At 37.9% G+C, this 27718-nt stretch overlaps 1 protein-coding gene across 6 annotated transcripts in view; it reads right to left on the bottom strand.

The window, feature by feature from the left end:
* The window catches only part of CHN1 (chimerin 1), a 207795-nt gene that overhangs the window by 75091 nt on the left and 104986 nt on the right, over positions 1-27718 (bottom strand). For 5 of the 6 annotated variants that reach the window (XM_032355997.1, XM_032355998.1, XM_032356000.1 and 2 more), the window contains one exon: positions 12680-12968. In XM_032355997.1, the coding sequence (XP_032211888.1) occupies positions 12680-12968 (289 nt within the window). Of the gene's footprint in view, positions 1-10631; positions 10656-12679; positions 12969-27718 lie in introns of those variants that run through there. The other variant, XM_032356002.1, reaches the window with a different exon arrangement.

Raw genomic sequence — 27718 nt, forward strand, 5'->3', positions numbered from 1 at the left:
AGAGCACAAGTGGGGTGAAGGTCAGAGGGAGAAGCAAACTCCAAGCTGGGCAGGGAACCTGATGCATGACTTGATCCCAAGACTCCAGGATCATGACCTGGGCCGAAGGCAGTCGCCCAACCAACTGAGCCACCAAGGCGCCCTTTAAGTTTCTTTTTAATATTGTTGGTGTACAAGACAGAAAATTAGCTTCATGAGAAGATCCATGTCTTATTCTAGTCACAGTAGCCCAAATCAGTTACTCAATACTTATAAAATGAATGAATGAAAAAATATATTAAGGGATTGGCTAAATAACTGTTGTATATAAACACAATGGAATGTTATGTAGCTATCTAAAACAAATGAGCAGAAATACATTTATTCACATGGAAAGATTTTTCCTAACAATAAAGTAAATTACCAGGCAGTTCATACAGAAGAAACGTATTTTCTCTTTCCTTTCTCTTTTTCACTCTCTCTCACACAGACACAGACACAAGTTCTAGAAGGATAAACAGCAGAATATAATTGGTTATGTTATCCCTCAATAGTGGGATTTGGTGTGATTTTAACACTCCTCTATTTTTTCAATGTTTTATTATTTTTGTAGGAAACGAACAGGAATTACTTGTAATGAAAACATAAAAGTTTAAAATAACCTGTGCATAGGAGAACTAGAAGGAAGTCCATTAAAATGTTAACACAGTTGTGGATAGTGAAGCTATGGGTAATCTTTTTTTTTTTTTAGTTCCTATTTTTCAAGTGTTTTATAAAGAACATGTATTTCTTTTAAGACTAGGGGGAAAAAAACTCTCCTAAACTAATTCACTAGATATATCATCACAATTCCTTTCTTAAATTTAAGAATGGTTTTAGAGGGCACCTGGGTAGCTGAGTTGGTTAAGCATCTGCCTTCAGCTTAGGTTGTGATCCCAGGGTCCTGGGATCAAGCCCTGTATCAGGCTCCCTGCTCACTGGGAAACTGCTTCTCCCTCTCACTCTGTGCCCCCCTCCCACTTCATGAGAAAGCTCAATTTGCTCTCTCAAATAATAAAATCTTTAAAAAGAAAAAAAAAGAGTCGTTTCAGGTAACATGATTAGACTTGTTCACATAGACATAACGCAGTGAAAGAGTCACTGTAAATAAAACATTTCTACAATTTTCTACGTTTTCACACTCTGGTACTCTCCTCTCTCCACCATTATACCCAGTCCTCCCAGGCTTAAGAAGCACTAGACATCCCTACACTGTTGGTGGGAATGCAAGCTGGTGCAGCCACTCTGGAAAACAGGAGGGAGGTTCCTCAAAAAGTTTAAAATAGAGCTACCCTACAACCCAGCAATCAATACACTACTGGGTACTTATCCTAAAGATACAAATGTAATGATCAGAAAGGGTAGGGCACCCAAATGTTTATAGCAGCAATGTCCAAAATAGCCAAACTATGGAAAGAACCTAGATGTCTATCAACAGATGAATGGATAAAGAAGATATGGTATAAAGATACAAAGGAATACTATGCAGCCATCAAAAAACTGAAATCTTCCCATTTGCAACAACGTGGATGGAACTAGAGGGTATTATGCTGGGCAAAATAAGTCAATCAGAGAAAGACAATTATGATCTCTCTGATAAGAGGAATTTGAGAGGCAGGGTGGGGGTGGTTCGTGGTGGGAAGGAAGGGGAAAAAAATGAAACAAGATGGGACGGGGAGGAAGACAAACCATAAGAGACTCTTAATCTCAAGAAATAAACTGAGGGTTGCTGGGGGTAAAGGGGGAAGGATAGGGTGGCTGGGTGATGGACACTGGGGAGGGTATGTGCTATGGTGAGTGCTGTGAAGTGTGTAAGACTGATGATTCACAGACCTGTACCCCTGGGGCAAATAATACATTATATGTTAATAAAATTAAAGAAAATTTAAAAAGAACACTAGACCCCTACAGGGTAGCCAAAAACCATGTGGAATTCCAAGAGGGTCACAAGAAAGAAGTTTTTGAGCTCCTGAGAACTGTTTGGCTTAGCGACTGCTCGAGATCACTGGAGAGCCTACTGTAATTAAACTGCCTTGAAAATGATTACTAAATTTCATATGCTAATGGTTAAAACTATTTTTAAGAAATGAGAGTAAAGCCAAGGCTCCGCATCTAGTAGCATTCCCCTCATTCACTCATATACCAATAGTCTGGCCTGAGGAAGACAGGAGACAACTCAAAACCATTTCTCCAGGAATTTATATAACCCACAGTCCACACATGGGAGCTTGTTATACAAGAGAGTATCAATCTTCAGCTGGGACTGGGCAGAGAACTCTAGTCTACAGGATTTCTCAAGTGGGTTGTACCTGCAAGCTTTTAAGGATCATAGGGAGAGATACCCAAATGTTTGAGTGGTCTCAATAAAATTGGGGCAAAAAAATGTTTTAGTGGTATTCCACAGGGAATTCTGAAATCATATCACTCTACAAACAAAGCCTTTTCCTTCTGGGTAGACGGAAAGGAGGAAAGAAGAAATGGTAGTTTTTCTCACTGTGATACTTGGTTCTGCATGGTACAGTTCACATCCAGAGAGTTGACACCCGCCAACTGTGACTGTGACTAACATCTGCCATGGGACCTACTCCAGAGAGGAATGGCCAAGAGACATCCAGTGATGAAATGAGGGCTGGCTGAGTGCTTCTGGCTCAGGGACAAGATTGGGCAGAGCAGATCTTCTTCCCTAAGAATCCTCCCTCATAGTAGACCCACATTTATTGCCGTCCTTATTATTGGTTAAAAAGTGAAAATCTCGGGTGCCTGGGTGGCTCAGTGGGTTAAAGCCTCTGCCTTCAGCTCAGGTCATGATACCAGGGTCTTGGGATCAAGCCCCACATCAGGATCTCTGCTCAGCAGGGAGTCTGCTTCCTCCTTTCTCTCTGCCTGCCTCCCTGCCTACTTGTGATCTCTGTCAAATAAATAAATAAAATCTTAAAAAAAAAAAAGGTGAAAAGCCCATGACAGGATTGAAACTGTCAACAAGTGATAGTGCCCTACAATCAGTACTACACCTCGATAATTCTTGTGTTGCCCATATTTCCCTAAAATAATAGGGAAATTTTATACCTAAAATTAAGAAAGGTAGGTATTTAAATAAGAAGATGTCTTTATAAGAAAGAGACAAAATGAAGGGAAAAAAATACTGTAAATGTGGAACACTAAAACATTAAATAGAATGCCACCTGTCACAGAAACACTCAAAAAAACTATCTTGTTGGGATAGAAATCTAATCCGTGGCTGTCCTGGGACTGGGTGCGATTTTCTGCAAAGAGACACTAGGGAATTTTATGGAGTAATGAAATGTGCTATATTTAATTGCAGTGGTTACACTGGTGTGTATATTTGTCAAAGCTTATCAAACTATACATGTAACTGTGCATTTTACTGTATAAGAATTATACCTCCATAAAGTTGACTTATAAAACATTCTTGGAAAATGAGCCTATAAAAAGATAGGGCTTGCTAATTTGCAGAGTTTCCCCATCACAAGGAAAAACAGAACTTTCTCAAGGGCTAGGAGAACTACAGTTTTTTTTTTTCTTTTTTTCCTATAAACTTGGACAGCAGCCCAAGATCATTCTAAAGTTATTAAGCGAACTATACCCACAACAGGCTCTCCTTCTGTTGAGTGGGTGAAAGAAAGAAAGGTGCAAATGTCTTAAGATGCTGCTACATAATCTGCAGTTTGTATAGAAGCTTTGCTTTTAAAAGAAATTTTACACTAAAGGTAACTATCAAACACTGCTGGGAAATAAGTACAAACTTATTGTGAAGTGTCTTAGAAATTATCAAAGATAACCCTCATGCACTCTTGGTAGGAATGCAAAATGGTGCAGCCACTGTGGAAAACAGTGGTTCCTCAGAAAATTAATAACAGAATTACTGTATGATCTGGTAACTGCACTACTGGGTATTTACCCAAACAATATGAGAACACCAATTTGAAAAGATATGTACCTCTATCTTCACTGCAGCATTATTTACAACAGCCAAATCATGGAAGCAGCCCAAATATTCACTGATGGATGAATAAAATGTGTTATACATACATATATACATATATAACAAAACATTATACATATATACATACATACATATATATGTAATAGCATAACGGCTATGAAAAAGAATGAAATCTTGCCATTTGCAATATGGAGAGATCTGGAGGACAAAATCCTAAGTGAAATAAGTCATTCAGGGAAAGATAAATACCTTATGACTTCACTCATGTGGAATTTAAGAAACAAATGAATAAAGAAAAAAAGACAAACCAAAAAACAATAGAGAAACTATCTCTTAACTATAGACAACAGATGTTTATCAGAGGAGAGGTGGGAGTAGGTAGTGAAAAAGGTAAAGGAGATTAAAGGTACACTTACCTTTTCTTGCGAGAGAGAGAGAGAGCGCAAGAGCGAGCTAGTGAGCATGTGAGTGGGGAGAAGCAGAGGAAGAAGGAGAGAGAAACTCTTAAACAGGCTCTATGCTCGGCACGGAGTCCAACTCAGAGCATGATCTCAAGACCCTGGATCATGACATGAGCAGAAATCAACAGTCAGATGCTTAACTGAGTCACCCAGGTGTCCCAAGGGTAGACTTATCTTGATGAGCACTGAGTAATGTATAGAATTGTTAAATCACTACACTGTACACCCCAAATTAATATAACACTATATGTTAACTATACTGGAATTAAAATTTTTTTAAAAAATGGGGCGCCTGGGTGGTTCAGTGGGTTAAGCCGCTGCCTTCGGCTCAGGTCATGATCTCAGGGTCCTGGGATAGAGCCTGCATTGGGCTCTTTGCTCATCTGGGAGCCTTCTTCCCCCTCTCTCTCTGGCTGCCTCTCTGCCTATCTGTGATCTTTCTCTGTCAAATCAATAAATAAAATCTTAAAAAAAACAAATAAAAAGAAAAAAAGAAAAAGCTTCCTAAAATAGAAAAAAAAATTAATTATCAAAGATAATATTTAAGTTGTAAAATTTAGGTCATCAGCAAGCCTACAGCATTTAGTGAAATTTCACTGAATGGTTTTATAGAAGCTAGGGAAAGAGAGGATAACAAAGCTGATTCATTTGAGTTACAGAACAGAACAATGAACTAATATAGCAGCACACTTAAAAGGAGACCTAAATAAGGGCATGATAAGTTGCCATTACAGATGTCTAGAATTTCTTATTGAATGAATCTATTTTTGCAGGTTTGAGCATTTCTAACCACGTGTAGTTACTCAGAGGAGACCCAAGAAGAGTTAAGAACTAACTTACAAGGCTGTTTGAAAACAATTAAGTTCTCATAACTTGAGTAAGTTAAGGCTCAGGGCATGACTCTGATTTGCCAGTCTCTGAGCGGTCCAAATGTCAGAGAAAGAGGAATGACCCCAAATATAAAGGAAAATAACATCTAAATACATGATATATATTTTAAAAATATATAAGAATATATAAAATTTTATATAGAAAAGTCAAAAGCTTAATGAACATTACAAATCCAAATCATTTAGCATGAGGTCTAATATAAAGATTTGTTGAAACCGGACAGTTTAATTTTAGAATTGCCCACCGAACTGGTCTGTGGACAACATGGAAAAGCCAGATTATTGCTTGATCGTCTCAACTTGTTTTGGACCACAGAATGCTATTACTCCTAAAGCCACGAGAGCCAATTTGTTTCACGAAGTTAAATGGATGGGCCACCAATGATTATTTCCCCACCAAAATGCTCAAGACTCTGAAAAAGCAATTGTGAAAGAATTTCTTATAGCTTCCTTTTCCAACCCTCAAGCCAGTAATTGAAGATTTTGTTTGTTTAATTGGCTCATATACACAAATCTTCCCAAACTGCAGCTGGCTTGGTAAATTACAATTTGGTCTTCTGTTGGCCTGGTTTTTGGAGCTGAGGAATTGATGTTTATCTTCCATTTTCATCTTTCCATCTGGTTTTCTCTAATGGCTTTCAGTTACTAATCCTTTTTGTGGGTGATAGGATGGAAGAGCAGATGAGATTTGTGCATAAAATTTCCTGGGCCCCCTTTGATTCTTCTTTAATCATTGTGAGATTCTCTGGTGGGGTCCAGATTGTCCCCAACACATAACTGATAACTATGAGTTTGGGGAGATGCCAAGCTATCCTTGATTTCTTTGCAAATATCACTGAAGAGGTGCATCTAGCCACCACCTTTCACAAACCATTTCATGTCACAAAGACAACTTTTCTGTACCTCGGATGCTTTGTGGAATTAGGAACATTCTAAGGATTCTGAGGTCTTAAAGGAAAAAATGTAGAGTAGGAAATCAACTTGAATTACACTACTTTCCTTTCTCAGTCTCAGGACATTATATTAGGGCTTTGGATTTGGCTGAATTCATAAAATGTACTAATTTGTTTGTTCATCTGGTTAGTCAACAGCTATGTATATAAAATCCAAGGTGCCAAATCAGAGGTGAACCAATACTAGGGGACTTAAGCCTTGAAACTGGGGTGGAATGACAGAATGTCATGTTGATTTCTGATCCACAATTCTGAAAAATTAGTATGCTTGTCAACAAAAGTGTTTTCTGTCATCTGCTGGGCTATTAGAGAAGCAAACTCAAATCCGAGTGAATCCAACTTAGTATGTACTAACCTGTGACACCATACAGACTATATAGACAGGTTGCCTCCTACTAGCAAAATCCCTAAACAAAGCAGAAACAATAAAAACATTAACATGGAAGTTCTCTGAGGCAGGACTTATATCTTGTCCATCTTTTATCCCTTCCAGAGCCTAGCCTGTTTTCTTACAAACAGGAGGTATGCAATAAATGGTGAGTTAAATGCAATTAATTTTGATAGATGTTGGTTCATGGAGATGGAAGAAAAAATGGGGATATTTCTGCAATGTTTATTTATTTATTTATATAAATATAATTTATATATATATATAATTTATATAAAAAGGTTTTATTTATTTATTTGAGAGAGAGAGAGTACAAGCAGGGCAGACGGAGAAAGGGAAGCAAACTCCCCACTGAGCCGGGAGCCTTATGGATCCTGACCAGAGCAGAAGGCAGACATTTAACTGACTGAGCCACCCAGGTGCCCTGAAATGCTTTTAACTTGCTTATGTTCCAAGAGAACTCCTGAGTAACAAAAAGAGTTTAATGATACAGACAGCTCATGGAAGACTATTTAGAAAATGAAGTGTGAAGGTGTTGAGGCAAAGGAAGGAGAGGGCTTGCCTAGCTGGAGTTAAGGGAACTGTTAGAAGTCAAGGGAAATCTGAGAGATGCTAATGGGCTCCCATGGGATGCACATTCAATAAAAGTTCACTAGCAGGCAAAGAATCTGGAACCTTTACTTGTCTTACATTCAGGGAAAAGTAGTTAAAATACTGGTCAATATTGAAGTACAAATAACCACAGAAAAATAACAATTTAGCCTTAAAATTCCTTAGGACATTATTGGGCAAAGACACATGCCTCCTGATTAGACACAATTAGAGGTGTCACAGCATTAGTAAAAGAGAAGCGCCACTCTTGGATGAAGGAATTAGGAGCCACCAGCTGTCATCCTGCGAACCTGGAGGGCACACTTCAAGCAATGAGAACACGCACCTTGAAGAGAAATCTGAAAATGCTGTTCCCAGCATGGGCTGGGGGAGCAGTACTCAGACCCATGAATGGGCATCTGGTTGATGAGCGCTCTGATCACAAAGGGCAGTAACATATCACATACAAAGAAGACCACTTTATAAAATTTCATGAATACTCATAACCACCAATGTAATGGAATCCACTGCCCTCATTTTAAGAGACTGAGATGAATTGGGACCCAGGGAGATCTAGGGCCTGCTCAAGATGACACAGACTAATATATACTAATATACTGACTATGTAGGATTTTTTTTAACTCTACATTTTTTTTTTTAAGATTTCTTTATTTAAGCAAGAGAGAGAGCATGCAGGGGGTTGGAGAAGAGGGAGAGAGAAATCCAAGCAGATTCTGTGCTGAGCTCAATCCCATGGCCCTGTGTTCACAACCTGAGCCAAAACCAAGAGCTCAATCCCATGGCCCTGCGTTCACAACCTGACGCTCAACGCACTGCACCACCCGGGCGCCCCGTAACTCTACTTTATTCTTTAGAAGGATATTTACCGAGGTCAAACTCATAATTAGAAGTTCTGCAGGGCAACTGCCGTCTTCCTCATAAATTGCTAAATTGGCTTTTCATACAAATAGGTGACCCTGGGCACATGTGGCAGCTCTCCAAGGGCCTGTTCATCCCTGGAATGACCAGTCCCAACCTTGGATGAGCCACAGGGGAAATGTGAGTGTGTAAATTTGACTAGGGGAGAGAGGGATAGATGTGGATAAAGGCAGCGCTAGGAAGGAGATGAACAGGAGGAGCAGAGGTTCGGGAGGACTGAGGAAGGGGGAGGAAAAGGACAGGTCTTAAAAAGTGGGAAAGCACAAAATCAAGGAATCAAACAGTTTTCTAGAGACTGCTTCATGCTACCCACTCCTCTGGTATTGCTGTTTTTGTAATGATTAAATTTAAGTATGGCTTCCCTGCTGATTTCTACACTGAGATTATATGAACCCAAATAGCTTACTGTATATCTAAGTATATCTGAAGCAACTTAGAAGAGTTGCTTTGTGGGAGAATAAGACAACTGGTAGATCAGAACAACTGTGCCCCATTCAGCATTCCCAGGGACATACAATCCCATCACTTTATGGAGGTACCCAAAGAATTCTAATAATTACGGCTGTTCTTTGGCAGGGCCCTGATTGCACTGCAACTTCAAATTTCACAAGGCTTTTCAATACATACACAATGTGGTGATCCCCAAAAAAGTCTCTAAAAAGTAGAATTTAAATGTGAAAGAAATTCCTTAAGAATAAATTAATATGACAGTATGCCAAGCATCGCACCCATCCCAAACTTCCAGGGGAAGAAAAAAAACTACACAAGCACGTGCATGCACACGCACGCACGCACACACAGAGGTTATTTGGCCTGGTGCAGTTCCATAAAACCAATAAATGGATTCAGCATACCCTTGCCATCGCAGGTCATTCTAACACCTGAGAAAATTTCGGGGCTTAGAAGATTAAATCCAAGTAAAGAGGTTCTGGCAAGATTCAGAATTCTGACTCAGTACAGTTTCTGAAATGCAAATTATATATTTGACAGTTTATATTATTAACAGTTATGAGGCATTTTTTATAGCATGGCTTTGGAGAATTTTAAAATTACATTAATAATAAGTAAAAATCAGCATAAAAATTGTTGCATTTAGCCGTTCGTTCAGTATCTGTTGAAGTGAACATACTATATTTACTACTTGGAGAAAGAAACTATTCAAAAATAGTTCCAAGATAAATTTTTAAAAAGCCACTAATAAAAGCTGGGCTTATGGCCAGTCTGGATGCTAAAGTTAAGCCATTTTAGAAGAGAAGAAGTTTGGCTTTTCAACATGCTACAACTTCATGATTAAATTTCTCTCAATGTTTTTTTGAAAAAGAATTTAAGTTTCTTATTGATATTTCAAGCAGGAGAAGCAACTTAAACAGCTAATGAAAAAAATGACATAGATGTCACTTGAAAAAATAATATTCCCCCTCACAACAGGCCATGAAATTTCTGAGGGACAGCTCAGGATTCACTTCTTGCGGCAACAACTTTATGTCCATAAAACCATCCTGACAACCTTCCACAAAGCACAGATGCTCAACTTACACCTTAAGGACTGGAAAAAATATATATATATATACATAGAACTCTTATCCTTCAGTTTTAAAACAATGAAAGGCCTTAAGAGATTATCTGGTCTAGAATTTCTCCAAGTGGATTTCATGAAACATGATTTTCCTAAATAATTTTGCGAATAGTGGTGGGGTGATCCAGGTGAGATTGGGAACCCTCTTGGAGGGTCATAATACAGGTTATTAATAATAGGTTATTAGCAAAACTCGGAAGCCCAAAGAAAAGAAATAGGTAAGTTTAAAAAAAAAACAGACTTGGTTTTTTAATCAAACCTATTTGAGCATAGAGCCCTTTTTGCAGCAAATATTTATAATGAAACTCTTGTAAAATTATACTGGCTTATAGAAAAACCCTTATCTGTGAAGAATCTGAAGTCCAGAAAGGCTAGGGGATTGCACCGAAAAGATACGATTAATTGGTGGATAAGCTGAAAAGAGAGCTCCCATTTTAGGACCCATTTCTAGTGCTATTTCTAGTACCATGTTCTCTCTCTTGTACAACACCTACACTCCCTGAAGCATCACAGACTATAACAAGAGCCACATCTTGAGACTATCTAGTCCAAAGCCCTCTTATTAAAGGTGGGGAAATACAGTCTCAGAGAAGTGAAGCAGTTTGTCCAAAGTGACCCATGAAATCAATTCCCGTAGGAGAACTGGAACCTAGCTCTTAATTCCAACATTGGGCACCTTTCCACGGCAGTATACTAACGCCTGCAACATCAACGCTTTTGCCTCTGAGGAAAAGGCAAACCCCTCACGGACAAGAGGGCTTTAGCTATTCAGGACCCAATTAAAGATTTACTAAACCATACTTGTGGCAAGAGATATTTTAAATCAATTAAACATGATTGTCTTTACTTACAAATGTCATCAACTGTGACAGGGAATCAATGTGTCAAGCTCTTGAACAGGTCATCATCCCTGTCCTGTTGGATGACACCTATAAATAAAATAAATCTATTTTTGAGTGAGTAGATTTTAAGCCAACTAGACTTAAGATGCATGCAGTTTAAAACAAAGAATAATTTTTAAAGTGATGCATAATTATGTACTGCTGGCGAGAACTAGTTTCCAGGCCCAGCTCTCTCACTCTACGTGGCTATCACTGGTCATCAGCACAAGACAGTCCAGGCAGGGTAACATGAGTTGTTGCCAGAACACACGGGGGCTCATGGATCCTAGAGCTGAAAGGGTCCTCCAGGCATTAGCTGCCTCAGTGTCTTTCCTCTGTGAATGCTATTTGCTCTTTGTAGGAGGGACAACCAAGACCTTAAGAGGTTAAATGACTAGCCCCACGGGGAATAGCTGAAGTCTCTTAATGTTGAAAAGTATATCCAGAACGCATTAGCAAAGGTTATCATTAGGCTGATCAACTCTAAAAAACCCACATGCACACACTGTAAAAATATTTCACAAATGTTGACTTAGAACATTCTATCACAGCTGCGTAAAATATATTTTCAGTGTTAGAGATATTTAAATACAACCATTACTGAAAAAGGCCATGAATGGAAAATAACCAAAAGTGAGAAAATGGGAATTAGAGAGTGAAAAGAACAATATCAGATACAGCACAGCTTTTAGGATTCTAAATGCTGGTTACTTCCCAAAAAGATCTGGGTTCCTAACAAATGTGAATATATGAAAACCATTTTCTACAATCTCTAATTTCAAATGTTGGTTTCTCTGTAGCCACAAAGTGTCACTTTGAGTTAGACTGGCCAAAAACTAAAACTGAGGCTAGACGAGGAACATTTTAGATTCCCATATTCTACCTAAGTAGTTTAAGACAACTGGAAGTATTTTAGGATACCACCTTGAGGGAATATGGCTGTTAAAATAACATCACCACCAAATTGGGAGTGCTTACTATGTGCCAACCACTGTTTGATTATTTCACACATATTATCTCCTTCAATCAATTCTCACAACAACTTGATTATTACTACAATTTTGCAAAGAAGAACATCAAAGCATAGAAAAATTAAGTAACATGAAGTAATTCACGCAATGGGTAAAATGGCAGAATTTGCATACAAATCTATTTGGCAATCCAAGCTCAAATCACCGTGTAACACTGCATTTCTTTAACATGGCAACTAGAGAGTCTCGAAAATATAAGAATGGATTAATGCAATTCCAATTAGAATACATAAAATTCTCCCACCTACATCCCACACAATATAAAACATCGGGAAATTCTCTCACTCTTTTTTTGAGGGATAAGGAAGCAGCTAGGAACAATTTTCAACGTAAAATAATATTAATGCCAAGGAACTGAAACTTACTGTTTACTTTAAATATATTACAAGATATGCCAAATGATAAACTTAAATTGTCTTTTAAAATTAAAATAAATCTTTCTGATTCAATTACTTCTTAAGAGTCCAGAAGGAGATAAACGCTCCCGTTACTCAGGACTGACTGATTCTCGAAACAGTGTAATAGTTATTGATAGACTGAATTTAATCCTAGGTATTTTAAAGTATGGATATGTATCATTTTGCTAGAGAACAGAACTATGTATAAAGGGAACGAAAAAGTAGTTTTGATAATTATACGACTTCCTCAACTTCTCGTGTCATACAGCTGTCTTTTCTGGATCACAGTTATGCTTCTGACTCAAAGCCCTGAACTTTTTTTTTTTCTTATCAGGGGACATTTTTTTTTCAACATAGTTTTGAAGCTGTGAAACTGATGAAATAAGAAGTAATATGGAACACAAACATAGACCTGATATAACTGAACAAGAATTAGATATATGCAAAGCTCAGCACCACCAAAACCAGACAGTAGGAAAAGTGCACATCTTTTTCAAAGCTCTGGGGAGCCAGCCTCTTCTGGCGGTCATGGCTTGTTCATACAGACCCCGAACGGAAGAAGATCAAGTGTGGTTTCATGGTAGCTTACCCTTTTCTCTGACACCCCATCCTGGCCTGTAGAATCTCTCTCATCATGTGTCTCTTTCAGGACTGGCATATGTTTTTGGTATGCTGGCTCTCTGTTTAAGGTTGTGTATCCTATGTGCTCATAAATTGGGTTTATCGTCATCTTGGCAATGTATTCTGCTGCCTTGGTTTCAATATAGAGAGTAATCAATCCATCAGTCACCAGATCGTGGATGGACTCAAAGCGCTTCTCCCCAACGAAGTGCTTTCCATCGTAGTACAGCCTGAAGTTTCTGGTTTGACTTCCAAATCTGCCTCAATGAAATGGGAAAGATGTTTTTAAGAAAAGTAAGCAAGTGAATTCTTTCGGAAAAAAAAAAAAAAAAAGAACAAAAAACCCCACTATTGCTTTGTTTGTGTGTGTCTCCTTTGTTAAATAAACTGCGGCTATATCTCTATGAATCGTCTGGAATATAGAAAACAAAACACTTGCACACAAAGAATGAATCTGCAACAACTAGGAATAACTAGTCAGAAGCACGTCTCCTCTAGAAGGAAAAAAAATGTTCTTGTTTGTCTTTTTAAACCACTTCATTGTCCTGTAGGAAAAATAAAGCTCATATCCTATTAGAACACTTCTTTATTCAATTGGTCAGTTCCATCACAGATGAAATTTCTATATTAACATGTTCTCAAGTTGATCAATAAAAATATTCAACATACTATAGATCCCAGCGTTTGTTTCTTTCAATGCGAAAGCTCCACTCAGGGCTCAGCTAGCTATGAGGCCAGTAACCATTTAAAGTAGAATGGATTCCAGACCCTGAGCCATACAGTAAGGCAGGAGGGCAATTCTGTAACTGATGATTCAGAGACCTGTATCCCTGAAGCAAATAATACATTATATGCTAATTAAAAAGAAAGAAACATACTTTTGTGATTTCTAGCCACGGGTCAATCACTTGCTCTTCCCTATTACATAGTCATTTTTCTGTGTCTCTTTTTTGAGTCTAAGCAAGAAATATTTGAGGTATATATAGGGCACAGAAGTCACAAACTGTTGGACTCTAGAAATTCTGTTCAGTTTTGGGTCCTGTTTTGGTGACATACTTTAAAAACTGTGGAGAATAATGGTTTAGTTTTATGATAATTTCAGCATTTTGTTTCTTGACTTTATGAAAGCTGATGCCACAAGGCACCAAGAGCCAGTATTATGGTCTCGCCAAAGGCAGTCCCAAGTGAGCATAATTAAAAACTGAACAAATCAGAAAGAGTATATTTAATTTCATTGTTTAAAACACACAGAAGGAGCGCCTGGGTGGCTCAGTGAGTTAAGCCTCTGCCTTCAGCTTGGGTCATGATCTCAGGGGTCTGGGATCGAGCCCCATGTCAGGCTCTCTGCTTGGCAGGGAGCCTGCTTCCCCCTCTCTCTTTGCCTGCCTCTCTGACTACCTGCAATCTCTCTCTGTCAAGTAAATAAATAAAATCTTAAAAAAAAAAAACAAAACACAGAACAACAACAAAAACAGAACAGAGGTGAACTAAAATACTAAAATAATACCCTGTTTATACTAAAATAAAGTGCTTAATTAGGACTGTAAACCTATGTAACAATATTATTCTGGTATTGGTTATATTCTAGAAGGACAGGACTTAGCAATTTAAGAATCTACTTTTAATGTATCCTTTAAAAAGGAAACATTTATATAATGGTCTGAGGTATCTTTGTTTCTGTAGTTCAAATTGAATTTTAACAATTATTTAATCTACAACCCAACATTCTACCAATGATGGTCCTTCTACTAAAATAAAATTTATCCATGTTTTGGTTCTTTAAAAGCAATTATATTTTGATTTATACTCAAGTGAATATCCATATAATTCCAATTTCCCATTCTCCATTTTACTGTAATGTTACAGACATATTTTTCCTGAGTAAACTTTCACTATAAGTCTAAAAAATTAGAAGGTAAGATTTCTACACCAAAATTAAATGTGAAAGTTTTTTTCAGTTTAATATGCTGCTTTTTATAATTTTTTTTTTTGCTACATACTATCTGGTTTTGCAAAATGAATACAGAAAGCCACTTTATGATTCTTACAACAATAATCACTCATAATACTGTTTAACATGAAGTCCTTTCATATCTCAATTGTATTCAGGGTCACTTCAATGAAACATGAGGCCATTTTACTCCTTCAGGGGTTTATGATTTTACAGTACATATGACAAGCTAAAGACTACCCAAGCAGTGGTGGCAGGCATTTGTCAATCGAATTTCTTCTAAAATCTGAGCAGGATGGGACTGTCAGGCAGAAGGGAAGATGGCAGGCTTGGCCTCACTTGTGTTGGGATGGTTAGACCAATAAGAGCAGAGAAGTTTAGGAGGCTTCACAATGGGCCTACTCCTAATCCAGCCAAGGAGAGGATTTCCTGGCTACCTTTAGGTAGCGGGCAAAAAAGACTAAGTCGGTTTGTCCTTTTCTCTTATCATAACAACTTCAAGAGACCCTACGCAAAATCTGCAATTCCTCCTGAGCCTGCACTTCAACTCTGGGCTTCCAGTCCAATCAAACTTCAAGTCTTAAGGGAGGTGATCAGATAATGAAGATAACTCATAAAAAGTTGATTTAAAACTTGACCTCAAAGGGCAAGAAAATGAATTTCCATTTTGGAATTGTGATTGACTTTTTAAGAAAACTGCATTATTTTTACTATCGGAAGTGCACGCTTTCTTTGTCTACCCTGTATCTCCTTTCACTTTGCAAGTTACATAAAGACAGCATCACAGCACAGACCGACAGAGTCCTCTTCTCTCCTGTGATTTGAAAGGCATGATAGAAAATCTTTGAGGAGGATGGGGAATGGATGTGTTTCTTCGACAGAAAAAGAGCCATAAAAAGAGAGATGACAAATCTAAGGGCAAAGAAAGAATCCATCCTTGTAAAAATTTATCACTTACAGATTGTCATTTATGCAACATTTAACAACACACCCAAGAACTCTGGTAAGTATTAGGTGGTTCATAATAAAGTTCCTGCTCCCTTGATTACCTTAATAGGAAAGAGATATACATAAAAACAAGTCAATACAAACACAAGATGAAACACTGAATTTTATTTATTTAAGAGTCTATTTTATTATTTTTTTAAAAGTAAACTCTACCCTCAAACTCATGACCTCAAGACCAAGAGTCACATGTTCTACCAATTGAGCCAGGCAGGTGCCCCAAAATGCTGAATTTTAAAGAGTTCATCTTTAGTTTGATTTCTAAAAAATGATCATAAAAATGTGTATAGCCTTACATGGAAGAGTTATATCTCTGTGGAGTGATTCATGAAACAAGGGAATCCAAAGTCTCTCTCACACCATGAAAACGAAGGTGCTCACTGCTTAGAAGGTCTCAGAGCTACTGCTTACGTCCAAGTACAAAAGCACCTTTGCATATTGAAATAAGGTTTGACCTGGGAAAGGCAAATGTGGGGCCCTGTGTTTTTAATAGAAAACCTTAGGTTTTGGGATCACACAAAATAAGTTTAAATCCTGGGACTGCCACATTTTAGCCGAGTGATTTGAGCAACTCATTCTTCAGATACTGCCTCTAGAGACCAGGAATAGCATCACCTTTCTCCAATACATGACTGTGAGGATTACATAAGCATATTTAAGTGAAAACTAAGTGCACCCCGGTTCAATGAATGGTGGGTAGTTCCCTTTCTCCTTCCCTGTTAGGTCCTAAAGGGAATGATGGAACACATATCAAACAATGACGTAAAAGAGAAGAGAGAATGACTATGCATTGGAGGGGGCTGAATAACTAACTGCAAATACAAATGACTTGTCCAGGACCATCTCTGCGCTGCCTGATTTCACAGTCAACACAAGGCAAGGACAAGCGCTCTGTGAATTTCTTCTATGTCCCTGAATAAGCTTATACCACCTGGTTGAACAGAGTGAAACTACAGCGAAAGCAAAGAGGGGAGGAAGGGAGAAGCAATGAGTCTTTGCACGGTGGCCTGTGAGTGAGGTCTCTGAATTCAAAGGCGAAAGGTCAGTCAACGCAGCCAAACTGAAGGCAGGACATGTGAAACGGTTCTGGTGACATGGGCTGAATTCCACATTATTGGACAGTGATTTGTAAAAAACTGCTAAAACTAAACCATTTTCCTCCATTTTTACAGGAAAATCTTCCTTTTCCTGTTTTCTTATATTTATTACTTGCATCTGCCCTTGCTTTTTTATAGCTGTTCCCTCTTTGGTGAACATGTTTGAAGCTGTATATGACCAACTCTTAGACCCAGTTAGAGTTCAACAAAATTCATTTTTTTCAAAGTGGTACTGTAGTTAACAAAGAGAAAAGAGAGACTGGGATAATCTGCTTTGAACTGCTACTGTTGTAGCAGATAATTACCACTTTCTAGAAATGTCTTTTTCTCCAGTGATTTCAGGTTTGGCTTTTCATGTTTTAAAAAGCTGTTTAATGCTATGCCCAGTTGTATTCAAATGAATTTCAAAATATATAATTCCAACATCTAGCTTTAAACAGTGAACAAAACCCTTAATAGCATCCTTTGTATTTTTTTTAGAAGTAAATTGTACTAAAAAAATTCAGTCTAGAGGTACAAAGTGATGAAAATATGTATAAGGAATAGCCTTTGGGATTTTACTTTACTTCTTCTAAAACCAAGAATTAGTTCTGATTTGAGGTCAAAGTATTTGAAAATATCTCTTCAAAGGAAAGCTCCACGCTAACAGATGTTTTCTCTTAACAAAGAAATATACACAACACACTTGTCTAAGTTAACAATAAAATGTTAGAACTATTTCCAGAAACCAACATGTAAGAACAATTTTATTTGTCCTAAATACATATCTGTGTATTGTTTACCAAAGTCAGAGAAGCTAATCTAATGATAAAGTGCAAGAATCTCATAAATTTAATCGTAAATACACCCTTGAAAGGAAAGTTAAAAGAGAGACAAGAACATGATGAGGCACCGAGTTAAATACTAAAAACTGAAAGGCTCAGAAAGAGAGAACATAGCCACATACAATTTAAAAATATTTTTGCCATTGGAAACCTTTGTCAGGATACTACAGTTGTCTATCTGGTCCTATAGTTTTGGATGGTGGAATGGGAGAAAAGTATTAAAATACATGACCTCATGAATATATTCCCTTGGCACAGTAAATCGTCTTCAGTGAACAAGGCAAGCCAATGTGCCTATCTAATCCTCTAAAGGCAGTACCAGTCAAGCTCTGGAAGGTGGAACTGATAGACGAGAATGAGTTGAAGGTCTGCTTTAGAAGCAGTGAGTTATTCCCCCCACCGTCTCCAATCCTGTCTCCAGTGCCATCCCTTCCCCCAAACTGGTGGAAGACTTAAGTCTTGTTTTCTGGATAGAGTAAAACAAGGATTGTTGTGAACTGAGGGACACCAGACAAGAGTTGAAGGGAGAGGTGCTATCCTGAAAATTAAGTGCAAGTTTTACATGTTGAAGACTGAATCCCCAGGCTTTCTTTGTTACCGGAGTCTCAAAAGGCTTGCACTTTTCACGAGCGGAGACTGGAATATTCTGCTCTGGGAAATCTGATCCGCCCAACTGAAAAGACTTAAGAATAGAAACATCACCCTCTGCTTGGCTGCTTTCTTTCAAGCTCTCAGAACTACCAGTCAGCTTTTTAGTGCCAAGTAAACTTAAATGTGAACAGTTAGCCAAGGACCACCTGACATCTGAGGAAAGACTGTCTCAGGAAGAACAAAGATAGACAAACAGAATGAGAGAAAATTGAAGGAGAAACACTAGGATACTATGAAAGAGGAATAAATATAGAAGGCATAGAAAAAATGAAGATGGCACGGATGAGGACTCCAAAGGAAGCAATGAAAATATGAAGTCGAGAAAATTTTCAAGAAGAGCAATAAGATGGAAAATAGAGAAAAGAAATGAGACAGATGATCAATCCAAGAAGTCTAATATCTAAATAATAAGAGCTCTAAAAACAGAGACAGAGGAAATAGAAGGGGAAGTCCAAAAAGGTAATTTAAGTCATCTAAGTTGAAGGACACAAGTCTATACGGTGGATGATTACAACGGGCTCACACCCAGAAGGCAAACGTGAGAAGGCATTTAGTGAGTCTGGCAAATGCAAATTAAATCTTCAGAATGGTAAAACCCAACAAGTCTGATCACACCATGTACCAGCAAGGATACAGAGCACCTAATATAACCAGCACCTGGCATACTGCTTAACGAAAGGGTTTTATATTATCTAGTACAGTTGAATATATGCATTCCCTATGACACAGCAATCCTATTCCTAGATAATGTCCTAGACAATATGATTATATGGATTAGGAGGCACATACACATGCACACTCACACCCTAACAGTAATGTTCTTAAACGCCTAAGCCTAAAACCTACATTTCCCCAGTAAAACAGAAAGAAATGTAGTATACATACTGTGATGGTTAACTTTATATGCCAGCTTGATCGGTATTTTCAGATGAGATTAACTTTTTTTTTTTTTAAGATTTTCTTTATTTATTTGACAAGACAGAGATCACAAGTAGGCAGAGAGGCAGGCAGAGAGAGAGAAGGAAGCAGGCTCCTTGCTGAGCAGAGAGCCCGACGCGGGGCTCGATCCCAGGACCCTGGGATCATGACCTGAGCCAAAGGCAGAGGCTTTAACCCACTGAGCCACCCAGGCGCCCCAGATGAGATTAACTTTTAAGTCAATGCACTTTGCATAAAGAGAATGATCTCCATAATTAGGTGGGCTCATCCGGTCAGTTCAAGGCCTGAATAGAACAACACGTTGGCCTCGCTGAGCAAGAGGGGATTCTCCAGCAGACTGCCTTTGCATTTACCTGCAACACCGATCCTCCCTCCCATGTCTCAGGCCTACCAGCCCACAGTGCAGATTCAGACTTGCCAGTCCCCATAACCACGTAACACAATGGCTTCTGATAAATATCCTCTTCTCTGTATGTGTATAGACACACACATCCTGTTCACTCTGTCTCTTTGGGGAACCTTGATTAATAATGAAATACTATATAGGAAGGAAAACAAAGAGATACATGCAAGAACATGGATGAATTTTACAAATATAATGGTGGGGAAAAAAGAACAAGTCACAGAAGAATACACACAATATGGTCTGATTATATAAAGTCCACCGTCAGGCAAAACTCAAATGTATTATACAAAAATATGTATACACGGGTGGTAAGACCATAAAGGAAAGCACGAAAGACATAACTATAAAGTTACTGCAGTCATTACCTCTTGTGTAGAAGTGGGGGATAATGACAAGCAAGACAAACACAGGGACTTTCTGGACCACCATGAATGTATCTTGATGTGGCAGGCATTATGGATTAACACATATTTATGTGTCATCAATTTTTAAATTGTATTTGAATTTTACACACTTTCCCATATGTTTTATTGTATAATAAATTTGTTTCAGAAAATATAGCATCTAAATGACAAAGATTTAATCTAGAAGAAAAAGCCATCAGAAACAGATTCCCTCTAAGTGCTTTACACTACAGAATTTAAGAATATAAATTTAAAGATTTTTAAAATTTTATCTTAGAGAGATATAAAGTGTGTGCATGAGTGCAGGAAGGGACAAAGGGAGAGACTCTCAAGTTCATTGTGCTGAGTGTGGTGCCCAGATTGGGCCCTCATCTCACGACCCGGAGATCATGACCTAAGCCGAAACCAAGAGTTGGACACTCAATCAACTGAGCCACCCAGGAGTCCCTTAAGAATATAAATTTAAGAGGACCTGGGTGGCTCAGTGGGTTAAAGACTCTGCCTTCAGCTCAGGTCATGATCTCAGGGTCCTGGGATCGAGCCCTGCATGGGGCTCTCTGCTCAGCAGGGAGCCTGCTTCCTCCTCTCTCTCTCTGCCTGCCTCTTTGCCTACTTATGATCTCTGTCACATAAATAAATAAATAAAATCTTTAAAAAGTCTGTTTAAAAAAAAAGAATATAAATTTAATAACCAAATTTAATGATGAGTTTTTAAAACAATGAGGTGAGATTACAGAGCTAAGAAAAAAAATTGAGTACCAATATAATTACTACAAATCTAATAAATAACTAGAAATGACAGGAAATAGGATCAACAGAACTGAAAGGCAAATCAAGGGTGTGGAGATAAGGGCTCAAATAATCAAATGAATGGCTAAGGAAAAATAAAAGGGGAAATCAATTGCAATGTACATGGTAAACATAGAAGATTAAGACAATCCAACATAAAAATTGTGCCTCAACTTGAGATGCCAACACATGGAACAGAAAAATTATTCAGAAATAGAATTTGGGCAATGCTCCAGCAAGGGAAAAAGGAACTGAGTCTCAAGACTGAGAGAACACACTGTTTCATGGATGAGCTTATAAAAAAACTATCAACATTAAAACAAATCCTGGTTTAAATTACTAAATTTGAAGAATAAACAAAGAATTTTTCAGATAACCAGGCAGGAAACTGTCACTTTCATATAAGGGGTGGGACGCAAGATTGTTCTCAGACTTATCGACACTCACAATAAATGCCAAGAGACAGCGGATTACCATCAAGTGTTGAGGGTAAGAAAAAAAATACACTGAGGATATTCTACCCAAACAAGCTGTTGTTTAAATTAAAGACAACAGCGACACATTCTTGTTATAAAGTTATAGCTCCCCAAGTCTTTAGAAGCCAATGAATGATGATTTCAGGGTTTGTTTGTGCCCCAATTTTTTTTTTTTAATAAAAGCAATACTGCACTTAGCAGCAGCAATTTAACATTTTAGAATACTGATGCCTTTAGGAAATGCCTAGAATCTTACTTAAGCTAATAAGTGACCATTCTTTACAAAAGAACTATAGTTATTAGAACTTCACTTCCACGAAATGCCATCACTCTTTCTTGATCATGTGCTGGTGAGTGTATCTTTAGGATACAATTCACAGAACTGTTGTGATGAAACCCAATTCGAGTGAAAGCCTAGTGAGTGGAACCAGTCTTGATGACCTGTTCCATTTCACTAAAGAGTCTTCATAGAGCCCAAAATGATCAAGCCTTAAAGCCTTAAAGGTGTCTTAAACTCAGGGAACAGCTTATTCACTGGTAAAATCTCTTTTGTTAACAATTTTAATAAGAGTACCTTGTATCTTGGAATTTATAAAATCTCTCCTATTCATGCCTTCTTCCCATACTTACTCCTTCTTGCCAACCCCTAACTCATAGCCTTCCTCATTTCTATCACGATCTCTTAAACAACAATGGTTATACGGAATGTCAAGGATAAGTTAATGGATGTCATAGTCAAAAACATGAACAAAAAAACCCTCACCACTATACTGTACTTGTAACACAGTCATTAAAACTGTTTAATCTGACCAGTGATTCAGTAAGGTTAGGAAAGCTCATTTATTTGAGCAAGTATATGTCAATGTCATTCCAAAAAAGGTATTTTGTGTCATCACAAAAACACACCTAATATTTCAGTGTACTGTTCAATTTAACAGCTAACTAAATTATAATAAAAGATTTTAAAAATGAGAATATGTTAAGATAATAAAATGCATATGGCCCAATCAAACCTATATGGAAGAAGACAGGATGGCTCAATTTTCTGAACTATAATGCCTGTCAGAGCTATTAATAATGTGTTTTGGTGAATTTTACCTATAGCTACTGGCTCATCTACCAATTTTGAAGTAAAACTGTATGTTGAATGAGTGAAGTACAATAATTCTGTCTTCTCTTATTTTACAAAAGTGTTAAGTCTGAAAGATGAGACTCTGAAGAGGAAAGAGACCTTTCCTCCTTTGTGATAATCTTTGTTACTGCTTGTTGGAAATCCAGGCCCCCAGCCTCCACCCGATCATCAGATTCAGAATCTGCATTGGTAGCAAGATACTGGGGTAATTCCTATGAGGCCGGAAGTCTGGGAAACACTAGTCTAATTCAACCTCCTCACATTTTTAGTGCAGCAATGAAGACATTCAAATCCCTAAACAGTAAAATAGAGAGGCCAACAAAAACAACCCCAAAGCTCCAAACAATACAAAACTAAAAAATAAATAAATAAAATTCAACCCACTGTTTAAAATAAAATGGTTCTTTTTCTGCATTAGTACCAGTTGCTTTTTAGTCTCTTTCTGGAAAGCCTCCTAGCCCAACAGGAGTCCAAGTGTACTGTGCTCCCCAGTATTTCTGAGCACTGCCAGATCAGCGGTCCCCAACCAAACTAATCCATCCTGTCATCTCCTCAGAAAACCATTCCTTCTCAAACATCCCTTAAAGGAACAGCCACCCACACAGTCAACCCTGACGAAACTTTCATAATTATCTGGGATTCTTCAATCTCCCTCTACACTTAGACTTGTATTGATTGATCTTTCTAAATCTATGCAGACTCTGCCCCTTCTGCCTACAGCCATGAGCGTTCATTCCGAGAAAGATCTTATCACACTATTTTTCCTTTTGAAAATTGTAATGGTTCATTACTGCCTATAAGAAAAAGTCCATGCGTTAGCAAGTCCTAGGCCCTTAAGAATCAGTTACTAGTTTTACTTTGAAAGCAAAGGAGATTGGCATAGTGCTGGCACATAGTAGACCCTAACTAAGGGGCTGCTGAACAGAATTAGTAAAGGTTCCATTAATACGTCCCCTTAAGTTGGCCAGCTGAATGTAACAACAACAACAACAAAAATCCCCCAAATAAAAAATAACTGCTCTAAAAAATACATGTAACATAGGATTGCCCAAATATAAGCAGATTACTAATTTTGTGATAATTATTGCAATAAAGTGCTTGTAATGTAGAGCTCTAATGTTTTTTATATTGCTAACTGAGAGAAAATAAATAAATAAATAACTTCTCATGCAGTGAACCAATTATAATGATTTCTCCTACCTTGTTTTCATTTTACTATCAGAGAAACCAAAGTATCTCTAGCCAATAAATAAGTGGATGTGCTTACTTACAGAAAAGTATCATAGACACATTTTAATCTTTTTAAAACAAGAATAGGTCCAGAAATGATCAGTATATTAGTATAATTAACAACAGATTTGGCTTCTTCAAGAGCTGGTAATTAGTCCCACTAACAGCTTACTAAAATCTTGTTTCCAAGAGTCTACTAGTTCAGGATAAAAAGTCACACTATGATAGAAGTTTACAAGAGCATGGAGTTCTATATGTGTGTGCATGCTTGTATATGTACACATAAGCACATAAACACACACACCCACATGTTCATATATAGGGTTTTTTGTGGTTTTTTTTTTAATATTTTATTTATTTATTTATTTGACAGACAGCGATCACAAGTAGGCAGAGAGGCAGGCAGAGAGGGGGAAGCAGGCTCACAGCTGAGCAGAGAACCCGATGTGGGGCGCGATCCCAGGACCCTGAGATCATGACCTGAGCTAAAGGCAGAGGCTTAATCCACTGAGCCACCTAGGCAACCCTCATATATAGGTTTTACAGATTCCTACTATTTCTCTTAAACAACAAAATGTTTTATTTGTTTCTGTATAAACTATACAATTCTAAGTATCACAGAGGGACTGTAACGTAATATTTTAAGTATTAAAGTTATTAATAATTAATAATACACTTTAATATTTTCTTAACTATTAAAGTTCATTGTCACGAATACACGACTAAAATTCTAGTGTCTGAATACAGAAATATCCCACAGCCTATTGTAGTGTATTGAGTCAGCCTTTCCCTGGACCTACATTGCCCCCAGTCATTGAACTTGAAGTTCTTAAATCCAGTTTTATATTTTTAAATCTTCTTTGCACATTACCACCTGTGTTCACCTTCTAATTTATTACTTTGTATTGGCTGTAAGCTTGGGGAAAAGATAGGATTTATTAATATTTTATATAAAATTACATTAAACAGACTCTAATGGGAATTACTGACCATTCCTTTGCACTCAACACATGGGCTCCGTGGTAGCTATGAAGCCACTAAAGAACATTTCCCCTGATTTCCAGCCTTCTGCTGAGTGTTAGAGACATGAGGTGGCCAACAATTTGACTTCCAGACAAGTAGGATGTTATCGCAGCAGAGGTAAGCCTAAATTTGACTAAATATAAACCTTAAAGTTTATTATCTAGTGGTGATTAAGAATCAGAAATTACTAAATAAAATGGATCATAAAAATGCCTCACTCTAAAAAATCAATTTATTCATATATAGTTTATATACAAGAAACCACATCCATTTGAAGCGCACATTTCAATGTGCAGATTCTACACAGATTCAGAACATTTCCAACATCTCCAATGTATCCTCATGTCCTTTTGTGGCCTATCCTTTTTTCCCTTGTCCTATTCAACCACTTACCTCCTTTCTTGAACTATAGTTTTCTACTGTTTTATGTAAATGGAATCATACAGCATATATTCTTTTTGTGTTTGGATGTCTCAGCTTTTCTAAACCATCACTTTTAAACTAATGAATACTGTTCTCATTGGATTTTAACTGCAACTAGACCAGGACTTCAGGCTGCAGAAGAGCAATAAAGAAATCTATAATTGCTTTCTTGTTTCTAGGGTTTTTCTTAAATAGCCAATTACATCTAACTAAAATATAAACATCAAATATAATCAACCTGGCAGTTGGAAACAAAGAATTAGCAACATGGCCCTGGTTGCAAATCATTGACTTTTAATGACTAATAAGCAAAAGGCTTAAAATGTAATGCACTATATGTACATTTTTTAAAAAGATTTTTTTATTTATTTGAAAGAGAGAGTGTGCACACATACACACACAAATGGGGGCAGGGGCAGAGGAAGAAAGAGTCTTAAGCAGCCTCCACGTGGAGCCCTACTCGGGACTCAGTATCATGACCCTGAGATCACAACCTGAGCAGAAACCAAAGAGTTTAAAAGATTTTATTTATTTATTTATTTGACACAGAGAGAGAGAGAGAGAGAGTCAGAGAGCACAGGCAGGCGGAATAGCAGAGAGAGGGGAAGCAGGATCCCCACTGAGCAGGGAACTCAATGCGGGTCTGGATCTCAGGACCCTGGGATCATGACCTGAGCTGAAGGCAGACACTTAATGGACTGAGCCACCCAGGTGTCCCTCAGAATTTTTCTTAAGGGTTCCATTAGATGTTTGCTGCCAGGTTTTTAGGATCACTTGGAAATCCCCTGAGATCACAACCTGAGCAGAAACCAAAGAGTTGCACGTTTAACCGACTGTACAACCCAAGCACCCCTATGTATGTTCATTTTTACAATACTGTTTAACATTTTTGAATGTTCTGTGCTAGGCATTATGCATGCCTTCTCCCAAATAATCCTTCTAATAGTATGAGGTATTATTACACCCTCATTTCATTGATAAGGAAACTGAGACTTAAGGGAGGTAAGTAATTTGCCCGAAGTTTTACAGAAAATGCTGGAACCAGAGTCTGAATATATCTAGAACAGTCTGACTGTAAAGGCACATTCTGAACCACAGATCATATATGCTGATTTAAAATCATAGGGTCAAAAAGATCATCAGAAGCCCAATAATTGGGTTATTTTTCTTTTAGAGGGACATGGCAAAAGAATCACAAATACGTATCCAGTTAAGAGGTCCTTAGATAAGAGCAGTAAAGAGAATGAAAAATGGTTCTTTAGTTCCTACTTATACAAAGAACTGTATCACAGGCAGGCAATCTGATAATTCTGCAATGCAATTTTATTAAATAAGCCAGTATATTGGGGTACCTGAGTGGCTCAGTTGGTTGACTGTCTGCCTTTGGCTCAGGTCATGGTCCCAGGGTCCTGGGATGGAGCCCCACATTGGGCTCTCTGCTTGGCAAGAGGCCTGCTTTTTTCCCTTTCCCTCTGCCTCTGCCTGCCGCTCCCCCTGCTTATGATCTGTCAAATATAATCTTAATAAAAATTTAAAATAATAATAGTAGAAAAATAAGCCAGTATACACCAAGCAGTGCAGGAGGTTCAAGGAAACCAAGAAGACTTAGTTCCTGCCCTGGAGGATGTCAATTCATTTGTAAAGAAGACAGACATGTAAATAGATTATAACTGTAGGTGGTAACTTGTTTTTAGCTATACTCTGGGAACATGTGAAGAGCTTTTCCCAAAATAAATGAATAACCATGTGATCAACAGTACCAGGCATAAATGTATTCAGTAGAAACTCAAATATCGTCTTGCACATTAGGTACCATCCCTAAAAATAAAAAGACCTGAGTCATGAATAGATTTCCAAGTGATCCTAAAAACCTGGCAGCAAACATCTAATGGAACCCTTAAGAAAAATTCTGAGGGACACCTGGGTGGCTCAGTCCATTAAGTGTCTGCCTTCAGCTCAGGTCATGATCCCAGGGTCCTGAGATCCAGACCCGCATTGAGTTCCCTGCTCAGTGGGGATCCTGCTTCCCTTCTCTCTGCTATTCCGCCTGCCTGTGCTCTCTGACTCTCTCTCTCTCTCTCTCTGTGTCAAATAAATAAATAAATAAAATCTTTTAAAAAATAAAAGAAAGAGAAGTAAAGAAAAATTTTGAAAGACCTAGCAGGATGAGTCAATCTGTAGCCTGGAAAATGACCACAATTGAGAATAGGAGCAGGGCCAAAAGCTAACACAACTGCCTGAAATGAGCAGATGAGGAGCAGAAGGATGGAGAAACACTCACTCAGAACAATGACAAGAGCCATAGGGCAGCTATTTTAGCCTAAGAACATCATGAGATATTCACAGGCGATCTGTTACTAGCCTCAGGGAGGATAGGACGATTCAAGGGGGGTAGGGATGGAATGAGAAAGCAGAAGAAACATTCAGTAGATACTTAATCAGGGCAATGTATAGAAAAGACAGATAAGAGCAAGATGGATGAAAAGGAAGTCCCAGCCCCCCTTCTTCCACAGAACCACTGAATTAACAACATACAGACAAAAATTCTGTTATGAAAACTCCAGAACCCATTTAAGAACCTGCAGTACTGCCAGCAAGTGCGAAGTCCAGGAAAGCCTCACTGGAACAGGTGAGAAGGGCCATTTCATATTATCTAT

Source organism: Mustela erminea, chromosome 8 (genome assembly GCF_009829155.1).
Source record: "Mustela erminea isolate mMusErm1 chromosome 8, mMusErm1.Pri, whole genome shotgun sequence".
Lineage (NCBI taxonomy): Eukaryota > Metazoa > Chordata > Mammalia > Carnivora > Mustelidae > Mustela > Mustela erminea.